Source organism: Piliocolobus tephrosceles, chromosome 13 (assembly GCF_002776525.5).
Source record: "Piliocolobus tephrosceles isolate RC106 chromosome 13, ASM277652v3, whole genome shotgun sequence".
Taxonomy (NCBI): domain Eukaryota; kingdom Metazoa; phylum Chordata; class Mammalia; order Primates; family Cercopithecidae; genus Piliocolobus; species Piliocolobus tephrosceles.
Window position 1 is genome coordinate 11,818,097 of NC_045446.1, and position 16,802 is coordinate 11,834,898.

General features: G+C 56.6%; 1 protein-coding gene across 2 annotated transcripts in view; it reads right to left on the reverse strand.

Annotated features, from left to right (window-relative positions):
* Nucleotides 1-2,489: 2,489 nt before the first annotated feature.
* FADS2 (fatty acid desaturase 2) overlaps nt 2,490-16,802 on the reverse strand; it is a 39,809-nt gene continuing 25,496 nt past the window's right edge. For both annotated transcript variants that reach the window (XM_023189475.1, XM_023189476.1), the window contains exons 6-12: nt 12,817-12,877; nt 12,360-12,436; nt 6,775-6,872; nt 6,467-6,563; nt 6,050-6,129; nt 4,573-4,698; nt 2,490-4,213 (exon numbers count right to left, since the gene is read on the reverse strand). In XM_023189475.1, coding sequence (XP_023045243.1) covers nt 4,162-4,213; nt 4,573-4,698; nt 6,050-6,129; nt 6,467-6,563; nt 6,775-6,872; nt 12,360-12,436; nt 12,817-12,877 — 591 coding nt within the window. In that variant the 3' untranslated portion in view covers nt 2,490-4,161. The remainder of the gene's footprint in view (nt 4,214-4,572; nt 4,699-6,049; nt 6,130-6,466; nt 6,564-6,774; nt 6,873-12,359; nt 12,437-12,816; nt 12,878-16,802) is intronic.

Here is a 16,802-nt window from a genome sequence, read left to right on the forward strand (position 1 = left end):
GTCACACAAGCAATGGCCAGCCGCTCCTGATGGCAGCCCAAGCCCAGCCCCAGTGGCTGCCAGCTCTGCCCTGGCCCAGGTGAGTAAACGCTTCCTCTCCCCTCCCAGTAGGCACAGAGGGCTTCAGAGTGTCCAGCCAGACACCCCAAGGATCCGCCTGTGGTGCCGCAGCACCACCCACCCTGCCCACACACACACAGCCTAGACTTGGGGCGCTGCAGATGCCCCCCCCCACCCACAAAACTGATACCCTTTTATCTGTGTAGCTACCCCGCTCTTATCTCCTCCGCAGAGACTAACTGCTCTCCACTGCCCCCACCCCTCCAGCCAGCCGCTGGGCCTCCTGGGAGCTGTCTGACATTTGATGTGATGGGGGCAGGGTCTGGGAACAGCCCTTTCCGTGCAGGAGAGGTGGCCAGGGGCCTGCGGGTTAGCAGCAGGATCCTGCTGCTGTGTGGCCTCAGACCAGTGCTGTCCACTCTCTGGGCTCAGCCTCTTCGCCTGTGATGGAGGTGTTGGGGTTTGATCACCCAGGGCCTTGAATATTGGGGCACCATGACTTTGGCAGGGGACAGGGATTAGAAACTCCCAATTCTGGGTGTGTTAGCAAGGGGGTCAGCTGAGTACAGGGACAGGAGGGGGCGGTTAAGCAGAGAGAAGATATGAATGTCCTCAGCTTCTTGACCCAGGGAAGTGTTCAAGGGCAAGGTGGGGCTGGGCGGGGCTGGGGAAGTCACAGAGAAGCTCCAAGTGTCCAGTGAGACTGGGTCAAGATTTACCTGGTGCCCTCATAGCCCCAGCGTCCATCTGGCCTTCAGTATCCCCAACTCCAAGCCCCCTGGTTGTTATGGGTGAAGGACCCGTGGATTTCCGACTGGCGGGGTTGGGAGGCCTGGGTTGGTTGCCATCCTGGAGGCGGGTCACAGGCATATGGCAGAGCGGGGGAGGCGTGCTTGCCAGGGTCTTGCAACCTTGGAGGCCGCCGTCAGTGGGTCCACCAGGAGTGAAAGGCCTACGGTAGGTGGGTGTTGAGAAAATGGCATCCTTGGGGCCCCTCTAGCATGCCCCTGTGGACTGTGGCCCACAGGGCCAGGGAGGGCAAAGGACTCCCCAGAGCCACTTGGTGAATCTGGAGTGTGTCTGCCTCCTTGCTCAGGGCTTCTGTAATGCCAGGCCCTACTCAGGACACCCTATGGCCACTGGGGAGCCATACATACCGCAACCCAGTCTGCTGGCTGTCCCTACCCGGCTGGATTTCGGCCAGGCAAAGCAGGGGTTGGGGAAGCAGGCGGGGGCTGAGGTCTACTCAGGAGCCCTCCCCAGCCATGCTGGGAGTAACTACAAAGCCAAGGGGAGGCCCCGAGGTGTTGACTAGCCAGTGCCTCTTGGCCCTTCCTTAGCACACCTTCCCAGGCTCAGCCCTGCCAAAAGAGCCATCCCAGAGATGATGGAGCAACATGGGGATCCGTGGGAGACCGACTGTACAAGTGCCCCTGGCGTATTCCTTTGGACTCTTCCCAAGCTCTGGGGTAAGACAGACCTAGGACCCAATCTCTGTGCCTATGAACTTGTGACCCTGGGCTAGGATGATATCAGCCTCCCGACAGCCTGTGGGTTCTGAATGAGTCACTGCATATAGGGGCACAGGAGCCACAAGACAGAATCATCAGCCTCCAGAGCCTTCTTCAGCCCCTTTTAAATTCTATTTATTTATGTATTTATGTATGTACGTATGTATGTATTTATTTTTGAGATGGAGTCTCGCTCTGTCGCTAGGCTGGAGTGCAGTGGCGCAATCTCAGCTTACTGCAACCTCTGCCTCCCGGGTTCAAGCGATTCTCCTGTCTCAGCCTCTCACGTAGTCACGTAGCGACTCCAGTCACGCACCACCATGCCCAGCTAATTTTTGTATTTTTAGTAGAGATGGCATTTCACCATGTTGGCCAGGATGGTCTCGATCTCTTGACCTCGTGATCTGCCCACCTCGGCCTCCCAAAGTGCTGGGATTACAGGCGTGAGCCACCGCGCCCGGCCTTCTTCAGCCCCTTCCAAGGAGGCCAGGAATTGTGTTTGGCCTGGCACTCTGTGGAAGCCGGCTGGCCCAGGGCTGGGAGGGCAGACTGCACTTGGGGAGACATCTGGGGCGTAAGGATGTTACGAAGGGTCTCTGCGAACCCCTCCATGCCACCCTCCTTGGGTGGGGTTAGTTGCTGAGAGGTGGCTCCCAGCCCTGTTTTAGAATTGGGTTGGGGTCGGCTGCTGAGAGGAGGAAGACGGGCCAATGTTTTGGGTCATTTCCACCAAGTTCTGGGCCCCAGAATGAACTTCAGAGGCAGCAGGGAGAGGCGGGTGGGATGGCCACTGGGGAGGGAGGGGATACAGAGAGATACAAGTGTGGGGACCCCTCCTGGTACCCAGGCCCAGCGAGGAGGGCCTCCTCTATCACCCAATACCATGGCCTGGCATTCGCGTGCAGGAAACACAGGAAGTGAGAATAAAATTACTTATTTTATTTCAGAAAATTTAGGGGTGGGGAAGCAACATGATAAACATTACAATCAGCTCCCTATGGGTTCACTCTGCCTCTGCGGGGGTCGGGGGCATACAGTAGCTGGGGGCATGCCATTACCATGGCAACCCAGACGCTTAGCTGCAGGTCCCTCCTGGCTGGTTAGAGCTGGGAGAACTAGGCGCCCTCCCCAAAGGCCCCCATTCTGAGTTGTTGGTGCCCGCCCCTCCCCTGAATCTAAGAACTGATTAGTGGGTTAGACTCTGCAACAGCAGCTCAGGATCCCCCCAGGACTTCCCTCCCTCCCCTGTCACTTGCCCGTCAGCTCAGCTACAAACACTTGCAGCCCCCACCTCCTCCTCTTCTCAGCTCCACCCTGGTCCTCATGAGGTAACCCCCTCCCCAGCCCCTCAGGGCAGCCTCCTCCTGAGACTCCCTCCCGCTCTGCCTCCCTGGCCCTCCCTGACAGGGCCACAGAGGCAAGGCCATGTGGTGAAAGGCAGATTGTCACAAGGCCCAGCCCTGCTGCCCACTCCTATCAGAATGTATCCTGGAGCAAAAGGTTAAACACAGTAAGGGCAGGTACAGACAGGAGAGTGCCTGAGGCAGCACCGTCCACACAGCAGCCCCAAGATGGGGAGGGCTGCAACGAGACCTCCCAGCTCCAGTGCCCTCCTGCAGCCTGCAGGGCCCACATCCCCTGGGGCCAAATGGCCAGGGATTGGCTGCCACTGCCCAGCTGGTAATGGAGCATTTGGAGAAGGGTCGGATTGCTCCAGAATCTTGGACCTCAGGACACCCTGAGGACAAGCTGGGGGGTGGGGCTGAGCCTCCAGGCCAGCTGGCGCCTCCCTGAACCTGGCCACTGCCTCTGCTGAGCCACAAGAGACAAGAGACCCCCCCTTTGGTCCCAAGGTCACAGGCTCAAGTTGGGGAGGTGGTGGAATGGGGCCCATGAAAGCCCAGGGTCAGAGCACTCTAGTGATGGGGTGGAGGACTCTTCCAGGGCCTGAGGTTTGGGCTGGCTGTGCCCGCAGGCCCGGGGCCCTGGTCATCTTAAGAGAGGCCCTGGGTACTGATCCTGGCTGCGGGAGGGAGACCCGAGCTTTGGAACAAAGCAGGCCTCTCTAGGAAGGGTGGACCAATGGCGGCCGTCAGGGAGAGTGGAGCCAGGCCCGGAGGGTCATGGGCCCTGCCTGACTAGGACCTGCCCCCAGAAACCCCAAGAGCATCTGAAGAACCGAAGCGGGGGTGAGGCCTAGTGACCAGGCTGCAAGGGGAGACTCACAGGCCAGACCCAGGGACCGCTGGTCTCCTCCCACCTTTAGGGGCAGAGAGTGGAGGTAAGACAGAGCCACCCGCTGTGGCCACCAATCTCTGTTCCTTGGAAGAAGGGGCTGGGAGGCCCTGGGAGGGTCATGGCTGACGGCTGACGGCTGACAGCTGAAGGAGGGCAGGCCCCATGAAGGCAGGGTGCTATGCGGGAGACGTGAAGGGAAAAAGGAGAGGAGAAAGGGAGAAAGAGCCAACGTGGAGTACGTGAGTGGTGCATACACCAGCCTCTCAGACACCCCTCAGAACAAAAGCCCACCATTCCTCTGGCCATCACCCCACCTGCGCCCCTTCCCCACGGTGACCTGGGGGCTGTGGTTTCATTTGTGAAGGTAGGCGTCCAGCCACAGCTTCCCAGACTTCTTCAGGGACCTGCAAAGTTGGGGATGGATGAGGGTCAGGGACAAGGACGGGTCCAGCCCCAGGGAGTGCAGGGGCTGAGGAGGCCATCATTAAGGTGGCAGGTACGTCCCCTTGGCCCTAACCAGGGCTTGCCACTGCCACTGGGCCTCAGGGCTGTCAGCTCAGAGCCCACCAGGAACCCAATGCAGAAAGGGACGGTCTTCTTGCAGCCCAGGGAGAAAAGCCCAACAGCTCCTAACACAGGCTCAGGGGTAAGGCAGGTGCCCTGGTAAGCAACTGTGCCAGGAGGGCCCAGCCCCGCTTGTGATCCCACTGTCTGCACCATGGGTGATCCCAGGGCCCAGCCCCTGTGGACCTCCACCCCTCACCTGATGATGTCCAGCAGGGCCCTCAGTAGCGGCTTCTCCTGGTATTCAATGCCATGCTTGGCACATAGAGACTTCACCAGCGGGGCGATCTTGTGTAAGTTGTGCCGGGGCATGGTAGGGAAGAGGCTGAGGCGCATGTCGGGTGGGCAGAACGTGAGGACTCCAGAGGGCCATGCTGCTCCCGCCTCCTCCCACCACCCGGGCAGAGGCTGGCTGGGGCCCTCGGAGACCCTGTCCACAGCCAGGACCAGGCTCAAAGTGTGGCTCCTCGTGTGTGCCCAGTGGGGTGCCATGTGTGTGGAGGGGAGGGTGCAGCCCTCCGTGAGCAGGAGGGCATTTGTGCTTTACGGAGCTGGGAAGATACTGGGTAGCCAGAGACAAAGTGTCATGTTTTTCAAAAAAGAAATGAAATAGCTGGAGGATGCTAGAAAAAGAGGCAGTGAGGTGGGGCACAGTGGCTCATGCCTGTAATCCCAGCATTTTGGGAGGCCGAGGCAGGCAGATCACTTGAGGTCAGAAGTTTGAGGTCAGCCTGGGCAACATGGCAAGACCCCTTCTCTACAAAAGATAAAAATAAAAAATTAGGCCAGGCACAGTGGCTCACACTTGTAACCCCAGCACTTTGGGAGGCCAAGGTGGGTGGATCACGTGAGGCCAGGAGTTTGAGACCAATCTGGCTAACATGGTGAAACCCCATCTCCATTAAAAATACAAAAATTAGCTGGGCGTGGTGGCACATGCCTGTAATCCCAGCTATGCGGGAGGCTGAGGCAGGAGAATTGCTTGAAGCCGGTAGGTGGAGGATGCAGTGAGCCGAGATGGTGCCACTGCACTCCAGTCTGGGCAACAGAGCGAGACTCTGTCTCAAAATAAATAAATAAAAGTAAAAAAATAAACAATTAGCTGGACATGGTGGCATGCACCTGTAGTCCCAGCTACTCAGGAGGCTGAGGTGGGAGGATGGCTTTAACTCAGGCATTCCAGGCTGCGGTGAGCTAAGAAAGCGCCACTGCACTCCAGCCCAGGAAACAGGGTGAGACCCTGTCTCTAAATTTTTTATTTTTTAATAAAAAAAAAAAATCAGTGACAAGAGGTGAGGCAAGGACAAGGGGCAGCAGGGCAGTCCCTCGGCCAATGTTCCAGGCAAGCCCTGCCTTGCTAGCCTCACAGGGTCATGAGGTGCGTGTGCAGGCTCCATAACTACAAAATCCCAGGCCCACGTAGAGGGAGGTGGTTATCACTATGACCAAGTGGCACAGGACAAGGGGCACAGGATGCCCCTCCCAGAGATGGCACAGGGGAGCCCCTCTCCTGACCTCAGCGGGGCTGGCTGGGAGCCTCGCTCTAGATGGGGCAGAGGCCTTGTCACAGAGACAAAGAGGTGGCCCCCACATTCTGCGCTCTGCCCAGATGGGGTAGCGGCTGCTTCCCTCCCGCCGCTGTGGGTCTCCCCGCCTCCCCGCAGCCCTGCGCTCACTGGTGCTCAATCTGGAAGTTAAGGTGTCCACTGAACCAGTCGTTGAAGAAGGACTGCTCCACGTTGCAGGTGGCTGTCAGCTGTCAGTGGAGGAGATGAGTGTCAGGGAACAAAGGAAGGCCTAAGGGCCCGGCCTCATTCCCAGGGAGCCCAGCCTTACCCAGGGTCTCCAGGTCACCCCTCCACATCATACCGTCCTGCCTGATGGCCTCAGCCCATCCAGATGCCCCACTGTCCCTCCGGGGGACTCCTGCCACCCTTTCTTGCTTAGCCCTGAAGCTCCCAGCAGAAGGACACAGGCAGCCCCGGGAGGCCCAGGACAGCCCTGGATCAACAGGTGCAGAGCATCTGGGGCCAGGACATGGACATCGGGACCAGGGTCTGCACAGCTCTGGTGACTGGCCCTGCCTTCCCTACCTGGCTACTGAACCAGTCGCGGTAGGCCTCCTGGTCAATCTCCATGACGATGTGATTCATCTGTGTGACCCACACGAACCAGTGGCTCTCCAGGAACCTGCAAGAGAACACAGCTCAGCGCAGGGGCCTCGGGGGGCCCGGTCATGGTGGGAACAGATGCACTCTCCCAACAGCCCAGGACAGCCCCTGCCAAGGGGCCAGGATGGGAGGTCCCTGGGCAAAGTGGAGCCGTCTGAGCCTCTTCTCATGCCAAAGCCCTCATCGGTGCCAGTGGAGGGCCCAGGGATGAACCAGCAAAGCCCAGGCACCTGATGAAGTTGAGGAAAAGGAGGGTTCCCAGGATGCCGTAGAAAGGGACGTAGGTGACGAAGAACCGGATGTAGTAGCTGATGGCCCAGGCCAGGTCCTGCGGGGAAAGATGAAGTTAGGCGCAGCCTGCCCTCTCCTCTGCCCTGGCACCATGTGCCTGCCCCAGATGTGCACACACCTCACACTCAGGCCTCTAGAAGCTGGACTGCAGCCCACTGAAGCACAACGGGCAATTACACGCAACCTGTTTGTTCTGGGTTTGCATGACTGCCTTTGTTTCTAGGGAAATGCTGAGTGTTTTAGCATCAGGAAGTGACTATGCCCTGTTCTTTGGGAGAGAAATGGACTCTCCTGCTGAGGGGCAGTCATGGGGTAGGGGTGGGGGTCAGCAGCCATGTCACGGGTCAGGGGTGATTTTGAAGGTGTGCCCCCAACCCTGGGCCAGGTCCCCAACTGTCCCCCAGTCCTGTCCCTGCTCCTTGCACCTGGGTCTCCTCCTGGCCTCTCCTTCCAGCAGGACAGAGGGCTTGGAGGGGCAGGGAAGGTCAGAGGCACCATCGTCCCTACCTCAGGGCTCTCGCAGCAGAGGCTGGCCTCCCCATGCCCCGCTGTCGTCCTGTGCCCCTCCACTCTGCTCTCCTCACTGCCCCTGGCTGGAGTGGTACCAGGGACTGGGCTTGGACATCTCCTCTCATGTACTGGGAGGGTGACTTCACAGCTCTGCCCTGTCCACTGCCTCTCTGCCACCCAAGTCCTGTCTCAACTGCACCACAGCAGCAGCCTCCCACGGTCCCCTGCTTGTCCTCATGGCCATGGCAACTAGAGTGGCCTTCGCTCCAAGTAGGTCCCATCTCTCCCCTGCTAAAGCCTCCATCCCACCCAGAGTCACTCACGGAGCCTCGTGGGGTCAAGAACCTGTGTGTACTCAGCCCCCTGACCCGGCTCACTCCCTCCCCGGGGCCTCTGCACGGGCTGTTCCCACTGCCAGGGCGCTCATCCTGCCGTGAGTTTAGGTACAGGGACACGTGCCACGGGCTCGGCACAGGTGTCCGAGGTGGAAGGTGAGGCCAAGGGACCACCCTGTCTCACTTCAAACGGCTGAAGTACAAGGTCACATTTGAGTCTTAAAATAGATCCCCACTCCCCTGGAGAGAGGGAGACTAGGAGGTTATTCCAGCGGCTCAGACATGAAATGACAGAGGCCTAAACCAGAACCCATGGCGCTGACAAGGAGGTGACAGATTCCAGAACTGTCAGCGGCAACGGTGGCTGCATTTGCGCCTGCTTGGCTGTGAGTAGTCTAGGCTGGTCCTAGGTGATGAGGGGTCGGGTGCCAGCAGCTGAACAGGAAAGGAGGAGGGGAGCGCTCAGGAGGGGCTGGAGATGGCCTCAGGGCCAACATTGGCTGAGGGCAGGACCTCACATTCTAATGAGGTGGCCTTCAAGGGGACGAGCAAGGCAGACGTAGCCAGTTCTGCTCCCACTTTCCATCACATTCCTTCTATTTTGTGTGTGGTGCAGTAGTGTGCAGTGTATCTACACATGTATGGAAACAAAATGAGGATATGGTTATGGATTTTTTGTTTTTTGGAGACGGGGTCTTGCTTTATTGCCCAGGCTGGAGTGCAGTGGTGTGATCATGACTCTGTCCCAGGCTCAAGCCACACTTCCACCTCAGCCTCCCAAGTAGCTGGGACCACCACACCTGGCTAATTTTTTTTTTTCTTTTTTGAGATGGAGTCTTGCTCAGTTGCCCAGGCTAGAGTACAGTGGTGCGATCTCGACTCACTGCAAGCTCCGCCTCTCGGGGTCACACCATTCTCCTGCCTCAGCCTCCCGAGTAGCTGGGACTACAGGTGCCCACCACCACCCCTGGCTAACTTTTTATATTTTTAGTAGAGATGGGGTGTCACCATGTTAGCCAAGATGGTCTCGTTCTCCTGACCTCGTGATCCGCCTGCCTCGGCCTCCCAAAGTGCTGGGATTACAGGCATGAGCCACCGTGTCCGGCCTCACCTGGCTAATTTTTTAAGTTTTTATAGAGATGGGTGGGCGAGGGGGGCTCACTTATTTGTCCAGGCTGGTCTCAAACACCTGTGTTCAAGTGATCCTCCAGCCTTGCCCTCCCAAAGTGCTAGGATTAAAGGTGTGAACCATTGCCCTGGCCCAATTTTTATGTTTAAGAGACAGGGTCTCGCTCTGTTGCCCAGGCTTGAGTGCAGCAGTGTGTGATCACAGCTCACTGCAGCCTCAAACTCCTGGGCTCAAGCCATCCTCCTACCTCAGCCTCCCAAGTAGCTAGACTGCAGGCACGCATCACCACGCCCAGCTTTTTGTAGAGACAGGGTTTCTCCATGTTGCTCAGGCTGGTCTCAGACTCCTGGCTTCAAGTGATCCCTCCCACTTCAGCCTCCCAAAGTGCTGAGATCACAGGCGTGAGCCACCATGCCTGGCCTGGACTCTTTTTGAGTGTAGAGGGCAACACATACTCAGAGACCGTTGGTTTCAGGGGCAGGGAGTACAGGAGATCAGAAGCAGCTAGAGAGGTGGAACAAGGGGGCTGGGAAGAAGCCAGCAGAGGTGGCGACCAACAGGAAGCCAACAGGAAGAAGAACTGCAAGCGGGAGTGGCCAGTGGTGTCAGATACAGCAAAATTCCGGGAGGGTGAAGTCTGGGAGCATCTCAGGATCCAGGACGTGGCCCCGGGAACCGGGAAGCTTGCCAGAGCATGTAAACCTCCCTAGGAAGCCTCCTTCCAAGATCTAAGGGTTTATCACCTCTTTCCTCTAAGCCAGGGTCCCCCAACCTCCACACTATTGGCATCTGGGACAGGCTGCTTGTTGTCATGGGCGGTTCTCTAGGACATGGCAGGGTGCTTAGCACCATCCTGGCTAGATGCCCACCAGATGCCAGTAGCACCCTCCTCTCCTGAAGTTGTGACAATCAGAAGTGTCTCCAGATACTGCTAAAGGGCAGAACAGCTCCCCTGAGAACCAGTACCCCAGGTCACCGGTGCGCTCCTGGATCTGAAAGCCCCGCGGCTCATCACATTGTCCCCACTCTGCCATCCCCTTTTAGGAACACAGGTGATTTCTTTTCCTGTTTAATGCTTTGTTCCTTAGGGAACAAGCACAGTCAAAAACAAACAAAAAAAAGAGATTGCTCACTGTAACCTCTGCCTGCCAGGTTCAAGCCATTCTCCTGCCTCAGCTTCCTGAGTAGCTGGGACTACAGGTACCCACCACCACGCCCAGCTAATTTTTTGTATTTTTAGTAGAGACAGGGTTTCACCATGCTGGCCAGGCTGGTCTCGAACTCCTGACCTTATGATCTGCACGCCTCGGCCTCTCAAATTGCTGGGATTACAGGCATGAGCGACTGTGCCCGGCAATAGGCCATTTATGAGTTAGAACAGGATCAGATGCTAGAGGCAAGGAGAGGGTGTAACATGTATGAGGAGGGAAAAAACATAATGATGCTAGTCTCTAACTTGAGCCACTGGGTGGATGATGGAGCCATGCATTAATATGGAGACCATCAGAAAAGGATTAGGTTGTGGGAGAAGAGGAGAGGACTTATATCGAATATGTTGGATTTGAAATGGCTGGGACACCTCCAGATGGAGTTAGATTGGATATATGGGTCCAAGACTTGGAGATAAAATTTGACTTGGCTGCTCTTAAATTCACAGTCAAGGTGAAAAGGACAACTTCAGTTAGCAAGCGATAAAACAGTAGTCAATAGACCGGGCACAGTGGCTCATGCCTGTAATCCCAGCACTTTGGGAGGCTGAGGTGGGTGGATCACCTCAGGTCGGAGGTTTGAGACTAGCCTGACCAACATGGTGAAACCTCGTCTCTACTGAAAATACAAAATTAGCCAGGCATGGTAGCGCATGCCTGCAATCCCAGCTACTCAGGAGGCTGAGGCAGGAGAATCGCTTGACCCTGGGAGGCAGAGGTTTCAGTGAGCCAAGATTGCGCCATTGTACTCCAGCCTGGGCAACAAGAGTGAAACTCCATCTCAAAACCAACCAAACAAACAAAAAACAGTAATCAATAAACAAGCCCATATTTGGTTAAGAGAGGAAAAACTTTCCCATGGCTATTGGTTGGAGCATGAGGGGCAAATAGACTGCTTAGAAAGACTGGATTTCAGGCAAGCATTTCAGAAAGTGACAATTTAGTCTTTGATAATTGTCAAATAAACAACTTATTGGCTGGGTGCAGTGGCTCGCGCCTGTAATCCCAGCACTTTGGGAGGCTGAGGCGGGTGGATCACGAATCAGGAGTTTGAGACCAGCCTGGCCAACACGGTGAAACCCCATCTCTACTAAAAATACAAAAATTAGCCAGGCATAGTGGCAGGCGCCTGTATTCCCAGCTCCTCAGGAGGCGGAGGCAGGAGAATCACTTGAACCCAGGAGGCAGAGGTTGCAGAGAGCCGAGATCGTGCCACTACACTCCAGCCTGGGCGACAGAGTGAAACTCCGTCTCAAAAAGAAAAAAAGAAGAAAAAAAAAGATGACGTAATTACAATGGGCCCTAAAGCAATATGAGCAACATCCCTATTTTAAAAGAGGAAAATTTTCAAGTATCCACTTTTGGTGAAGAAAAAAGGAAAATAAAAAAATAGGCCGGGCATGGTGGCTCATGCCTGTAATCCCAGCACTTTGTGAGGCTGAGGCGGGCAGATCACTTGAGGCCAAGAGTTCGAGACCAGCCTGGCCAACATGGAAAAAACCCATCTCTACTAAATATACAAAAATTAGCTGGGTGTGGTGGCCAGTGCCTGTAATCTCAGGTACTTGGGAGGCTGAGGCATAGAATCGCTTGAACCCAGGAGGTGAAGGTTGCAGTGAGCCGAGATCATGCCACTGCACTCCAGCCTGTGTGACCCAGCGAGACTCTGTCTCAATAAATAAATAAATAAACAAAATAATTTTTTAAAGAGGGAAATTTGGACATAGATACAGACGTAGATATGCAGAGAGACGAGGTACCGAGAGGGAGGGCGAAAGCCATCAATCAGCCAAGGAGAGGCCCAGAACAGAGCCTTCCAGAGCCCTAAGGAATCCACCCTGCTAACACCTCGGTTTCGGACTTTCCGTCTCCAGAACTGGGAGAAAACACATCACTGCTGCGTATGCTGCTCAGTTCATGGTGCTTTGTCATACGGTCTCTGCAAACGAACACACCTGTCCTCTCAGCCAACGCCCAGCTGCTCCGATTTCTGACCAGGGTGTGGGACGACCCAGTTCATGGGCCTCAGGGCCCACAGGGAGTGGGGAAGGAAGATGGCTACACTTGCCTCTCATCATGCTGCCTTTGAGAACTTTCTGGGGGGCTCTACAAAAGCAGGGGCTGCCCCAGTGGACTCCCTGTGTCTGAGGGAGAGTAGAGATCTTTAGGACTGGGTCCTGGTGGCCCCAGGGGGCGTCCTGAGAGGCAGCTACCCCAGGGAGGAGATGCATAGGGCCCCACAGGCTCCACTGAGGCACACGAGGAGGCAGCGTAGGGTCCCCAGGTCCACCTGTCCCAGTCACCCTCCTCCCCATGCCAAGCCAGCTGTGTCCGTGACTCACCACCCAGTTCTTGTGCACGATCATGGTCATCATGTTCTGGTACTGGAAATACATGGGGATGAGCAGCGGCGGCCCAACTGCAAGAGAGAGACAGGCACTTAGAGGCATCCATTCACCCCGCCTGTGCCGGAAGGTCGGGGCGACCTGGGCCCAGCACTAATCATAGGGGCCAGCCCTGCAGACGTGAGCAGAGGCAGCCAGGGACCCTGGGGCCTGCAGAGAAGGCTGGGAGCCCTGGAGGATGTGCGTCACCCCTGGGACTCTCTGAGCCTGTGTCCCCACCTGGCCTGTAACATGGGCTGAGGGGGTCTGCAGGGGATGGCTGCTGTGGCCCCTGCTTCTCACAAGTTTAGTGTCACTTTCTGGATCTGGAAAAGATGTCAGGTAGGAGGGGGAGAGACGCCACTCTGGGGGGAGGGGAGGGACCAGGAGTGGTTTCAGGGTGCTGAGCACTCACTCAGGAAGAAGTATTCGTGCTGGTGATTGTAGGGTAGGTATTTCAGCTTCTTCTTGCCATACTGAAGAGAGAGGAGAGATCATGAGCGCCCAGCAGCCTCAGCTCCCAGCCTCCCATGCTCCTCGACCCACCCTGCAGCCACCATCCCTTCTCTCAGGGCACACCACTGTGCCTTTCCTGTCAGTCTGCACCCTGGGCCCACCAAGCCTGGGGCCCCTCCAGCCCTCTGGGCTCCCCATTCTGCAGCCAGCAGTGACCAACCCTTCCTCAGCCCTAGCTGAGTGCTGGCCCAATGGCATCAATCCTCCGTAAGGCCGGCGCTTCTGAGGCTGAGGCTCAGCATTAAGCCATGGCCCAAGGCCACGGGAAGTGGCCCTGGCTGGGATCAGAACCCAAAAAACTGACTCTGAGCCCAGGTGACAGGCACTAAATAAATGTTTGTTGAATGAATGTGCAACAGAGCAACTCTCGGTGGGGCATAAGCACCCAGGGGAGCTCCTAGGTCACCATGGAGAGCTCCTGGAGCCCAGGCAGGGAGAACCTAGGTAAGGGCCTCAGAATTGCTGCCAGTCATCAGGCTGGGAGCATCTTCCTCCCTGGAGCCTCCCTGTAATTTACAAGAGTGAATCACTCCTCCCCAGCTGGAGCCTAACCTTGAGGACAGAACAGAGGAGGCCATGGCACAGACTCCTCAGGCCACATCTGGCTACCTGAGGTCCTCATGAAGGCACCTGTTTCTTCCCCATCATAGCCTGCACCTTGGGCAGCCTGATGCCCAGAGGCTCTGATGGAGGAGGGCTGGGCTGGATCCTGGGCATCGTCACTGTGCAAAGCTGCTCAGGTCACTCAGTGTGAGGCAGGCATAGGAACCACGGCCCCAGGGGATCCCTGGAGCCCTTAATTCCATGGTCCAGCCCCTAGGGACCAGCCCACCCTGCTCTTTCAGGACTGAGACCAAAAGATACTGCTCACTGAGTGGCACCTGCTCCTCTTGCTTGCAGTGTGGGGAGGCTGGGCTTGGAGCCAGCAGATGCGCTTGAGCCGACTCTGCCTCTCACCAGTGCTGAGACTGTGTGAGTCGCTTAGCCTTGCTGAGCCTTGTCTAGCATTTGAATCAGTGGTTGGTAAGAGGAGCCAATGAGAACATGGGCACAGGTGCTAAGTGCTCCCTATAAGCCTGGATCCAAAGGCCACAGTTGCCTCCTCCAACAGTGTCCAGTCCTACTTATTGCAGTCAGGAGGTCCAAGTGAGTACAGAGGGAAGGAACCTTGGATGGCGCCTAGGCCAGCGCCCCTGTCATCCAGGTGAGAACACAGAGGGAAGTGATTGTCCAAATCACAGGGAGAGCACGGACTCCTGAGGGAAGAGGCTGTGGGTGGGAACCAGGTCCACTCTGTCCCCAACACTTGCATCTTGGCACCAATGGCCGTGGTCACAGCACACCCAGCCGAAGAACCCCCAGAAACAGTCCCTTTGTTCTGTGTGGCCTCCTGAGCCTTGGCAAGGATCTCACCCATTCCCAGAAAGGACGGCCACTTGTAGGAAGACTATCATTAAGGCCAGGGCTGAGGCTGGCCATGGGGAGGTCCGAGCTAGGGGGCCTCACAGGAGCCTTTCATGAGTCTCCGGTCGATGGAGGCGCTGGAGAAGCCAGCACTGCAGACCATGCCCTCGAGGTGGCCAGTCTTGGAGGCCTGCAGTGGCCCACAGAACAGGCCTCTGGGTCCTGCTCTAAGCTTCTCCCAGAGGCCAGGGAGCAGGCTCACAGCTCCAGTCTTAGCGTGGTGTCTCCAGCTCTGGCCAAGAGCTCCTCCTCACCGTATCTCTGTCCCACAGGATGTCCCGTCCCTCTTGGGCTGGGCCGGCTGTACTCGGAAGTGAGCACAGAGGGCAACCCAGGCAGGTCAGCAGGGGCCAGGGCATCCTATAGAGGGACTGAGGGCTGGCCACGCTGCTGTGGGGGCCTGGGAGGCACCTGGGGAGTCTGTTTGGAGCTGCATGTGCACAGTAGGCACCCTGTTCTCATGGGTGATGGTGGCCTTTGGGTGGACAACAGAGGTTACAGGGGCTGCCTCCGCTGGTAAGCACTGCTGGCTCTAGTGTATGCCCCTTTAATGCCTCAGAATGACCCTCGGGAGCCAGGGGCCCCTGCTTGCCAGGCAGCAGCAGGCCTCAGAGTGGGGCTCTGTGGGACGGTGAGCACAGTGCTTATCAGTCACGCGCATGTATGTGTGTGTGTGGTGACACACCACTACACATCTGTTCCTATCTCGATGGCCTCAGCTGCAGCGGGTCTGCTGGGGGATGGCCAGTACTCCCCTCCCAAACCAGAAAGTACAGCTGTGGGCTTGGGATACGAAGCCCTGCCCTGTGGCTAACTCTCTGTTCTCATCCTTCCCACGCTCGGTTCTTTGCCAGCGCTTTGCCACTTAAGTCGTGGGAGCAGGGAAAGGAGGGAGAGGTATTTCAGAATGCACCAAGCTAGGGGGGTGAGTGCCTGGCTGTTTAATTGATCAGAAAGCTGGGGCTACCCAACAAACGTATTTCGAGAGGGTCCCCAGGACTCCGAAGCTGTGGTGTGCAGCCAGACGGTTTGGGTTTGGACAGGGTGTTGCCTTTTCCTAGCTGTTACCTTGAACAAGTCACTTCATGTCTCTCGGCCTCAGTTGTTCCATCCATGAAAGGGGTCGATGACAGCTCCTGCCTCACGGGTTAAGCAAGGACTAAGTGACGTTGGGCACGCACACTGCCCATCGTGCTGTACAGCCCACAGACTCACTCAACAAGAGTCAGGCTTCTTCCCGACTGGGGGCTCAGAGCCCCAAGTGTGCGGAGTGGAGGACCCCACACATCTCCTCTTCCCGAGGAGTCCCCGTCACACACACACAGAGAAAGTCCAAGAGGCAAGGAAGACACACGACTTTCACCCAGCTGGGCTGCGGCCAAGGGTGTGGGTGGCACACATGGACCTCCCCTGCCCAGGGACTGTGCCTTCCCAGGCTGCGGCTGATAGGCGGGGACTCAGGCCAGGGGTGAGGGAGGGAGTGCAGCCAACCCTGGCAGCGGGGCTGACTCTCCTGTCCTGGGCCTCTCCGCGCACCACAAGGCCAGGCTTGGATGAGGGCCTGGAGGATGCCAGGCCATGTGGAGAGGACCTTTCAGCTTTAGAACAAAATGTCTGAGGAATGACAAGGGCCCTCCTTGTCCGTGGAGGGTTGGGGGAGGGGAACTGTCGCAAAGCCCAGTCTCTGACTCTGGGAACCTGCAAACTCACACACAGGGAGAAACAGGCAGCATGACCTCCCCAGCAGGAGCAGAATGGCAAGGTCCCAGTCCAAGGTCCCTGAGAGGGTGGCATGTGTCTCCCAAGGTGGGATGGGTGGCTTAGGCCTGTTCATGAAGGTCTGCCTGAAGCAGGAAGCCCAGGAGGTTAGCTTCAGACAGGCAGAGCAGCAGAGGTGGTTCCCCGGATGAGAGGAGGAGGAGGAGGTTCTCAGGCATGGCATGGCTTCTGAGGCCCATTTACACTGCTACCGGGATAATGGCCTCACTAGCCCCCTCAGAAAACGAGGATATGGCAAAAGAAGAACAAAACAAGACTGCTGCCAACATCACCGCTATTAAACTCAGCTCTGAAATTTCCCGTCAATGCAATAAAACCCAAAGCAGACAACAGAGGAGCTATTAGAAAGAAAGAGACTACACTAACATCCAGATTAGAAGGAAGAAAGAAGGGAGGGAGGGAAGGAAGGAAGGAAGGAAGGAAGGAAGGAAGGAAGGAAGGAAGGAAGGAAGGAAGGAAGAAGGAGAAAGAAAAAGAAAAAGAAAGGAAGGAAGGAAGGAGAAAGAAAAAGAAAGAAAGAAAGGAATGAAGGAAGAAGGAGAAAGAACAAGAAAGAGAAAGAAAGAAAAGAAGGAAGGAAAGGAAGGAAGGTGAAAGAAAAAGAAAGAAAGAGAAAGGAAGAAAGGAGAAAGAAAAAGAAAG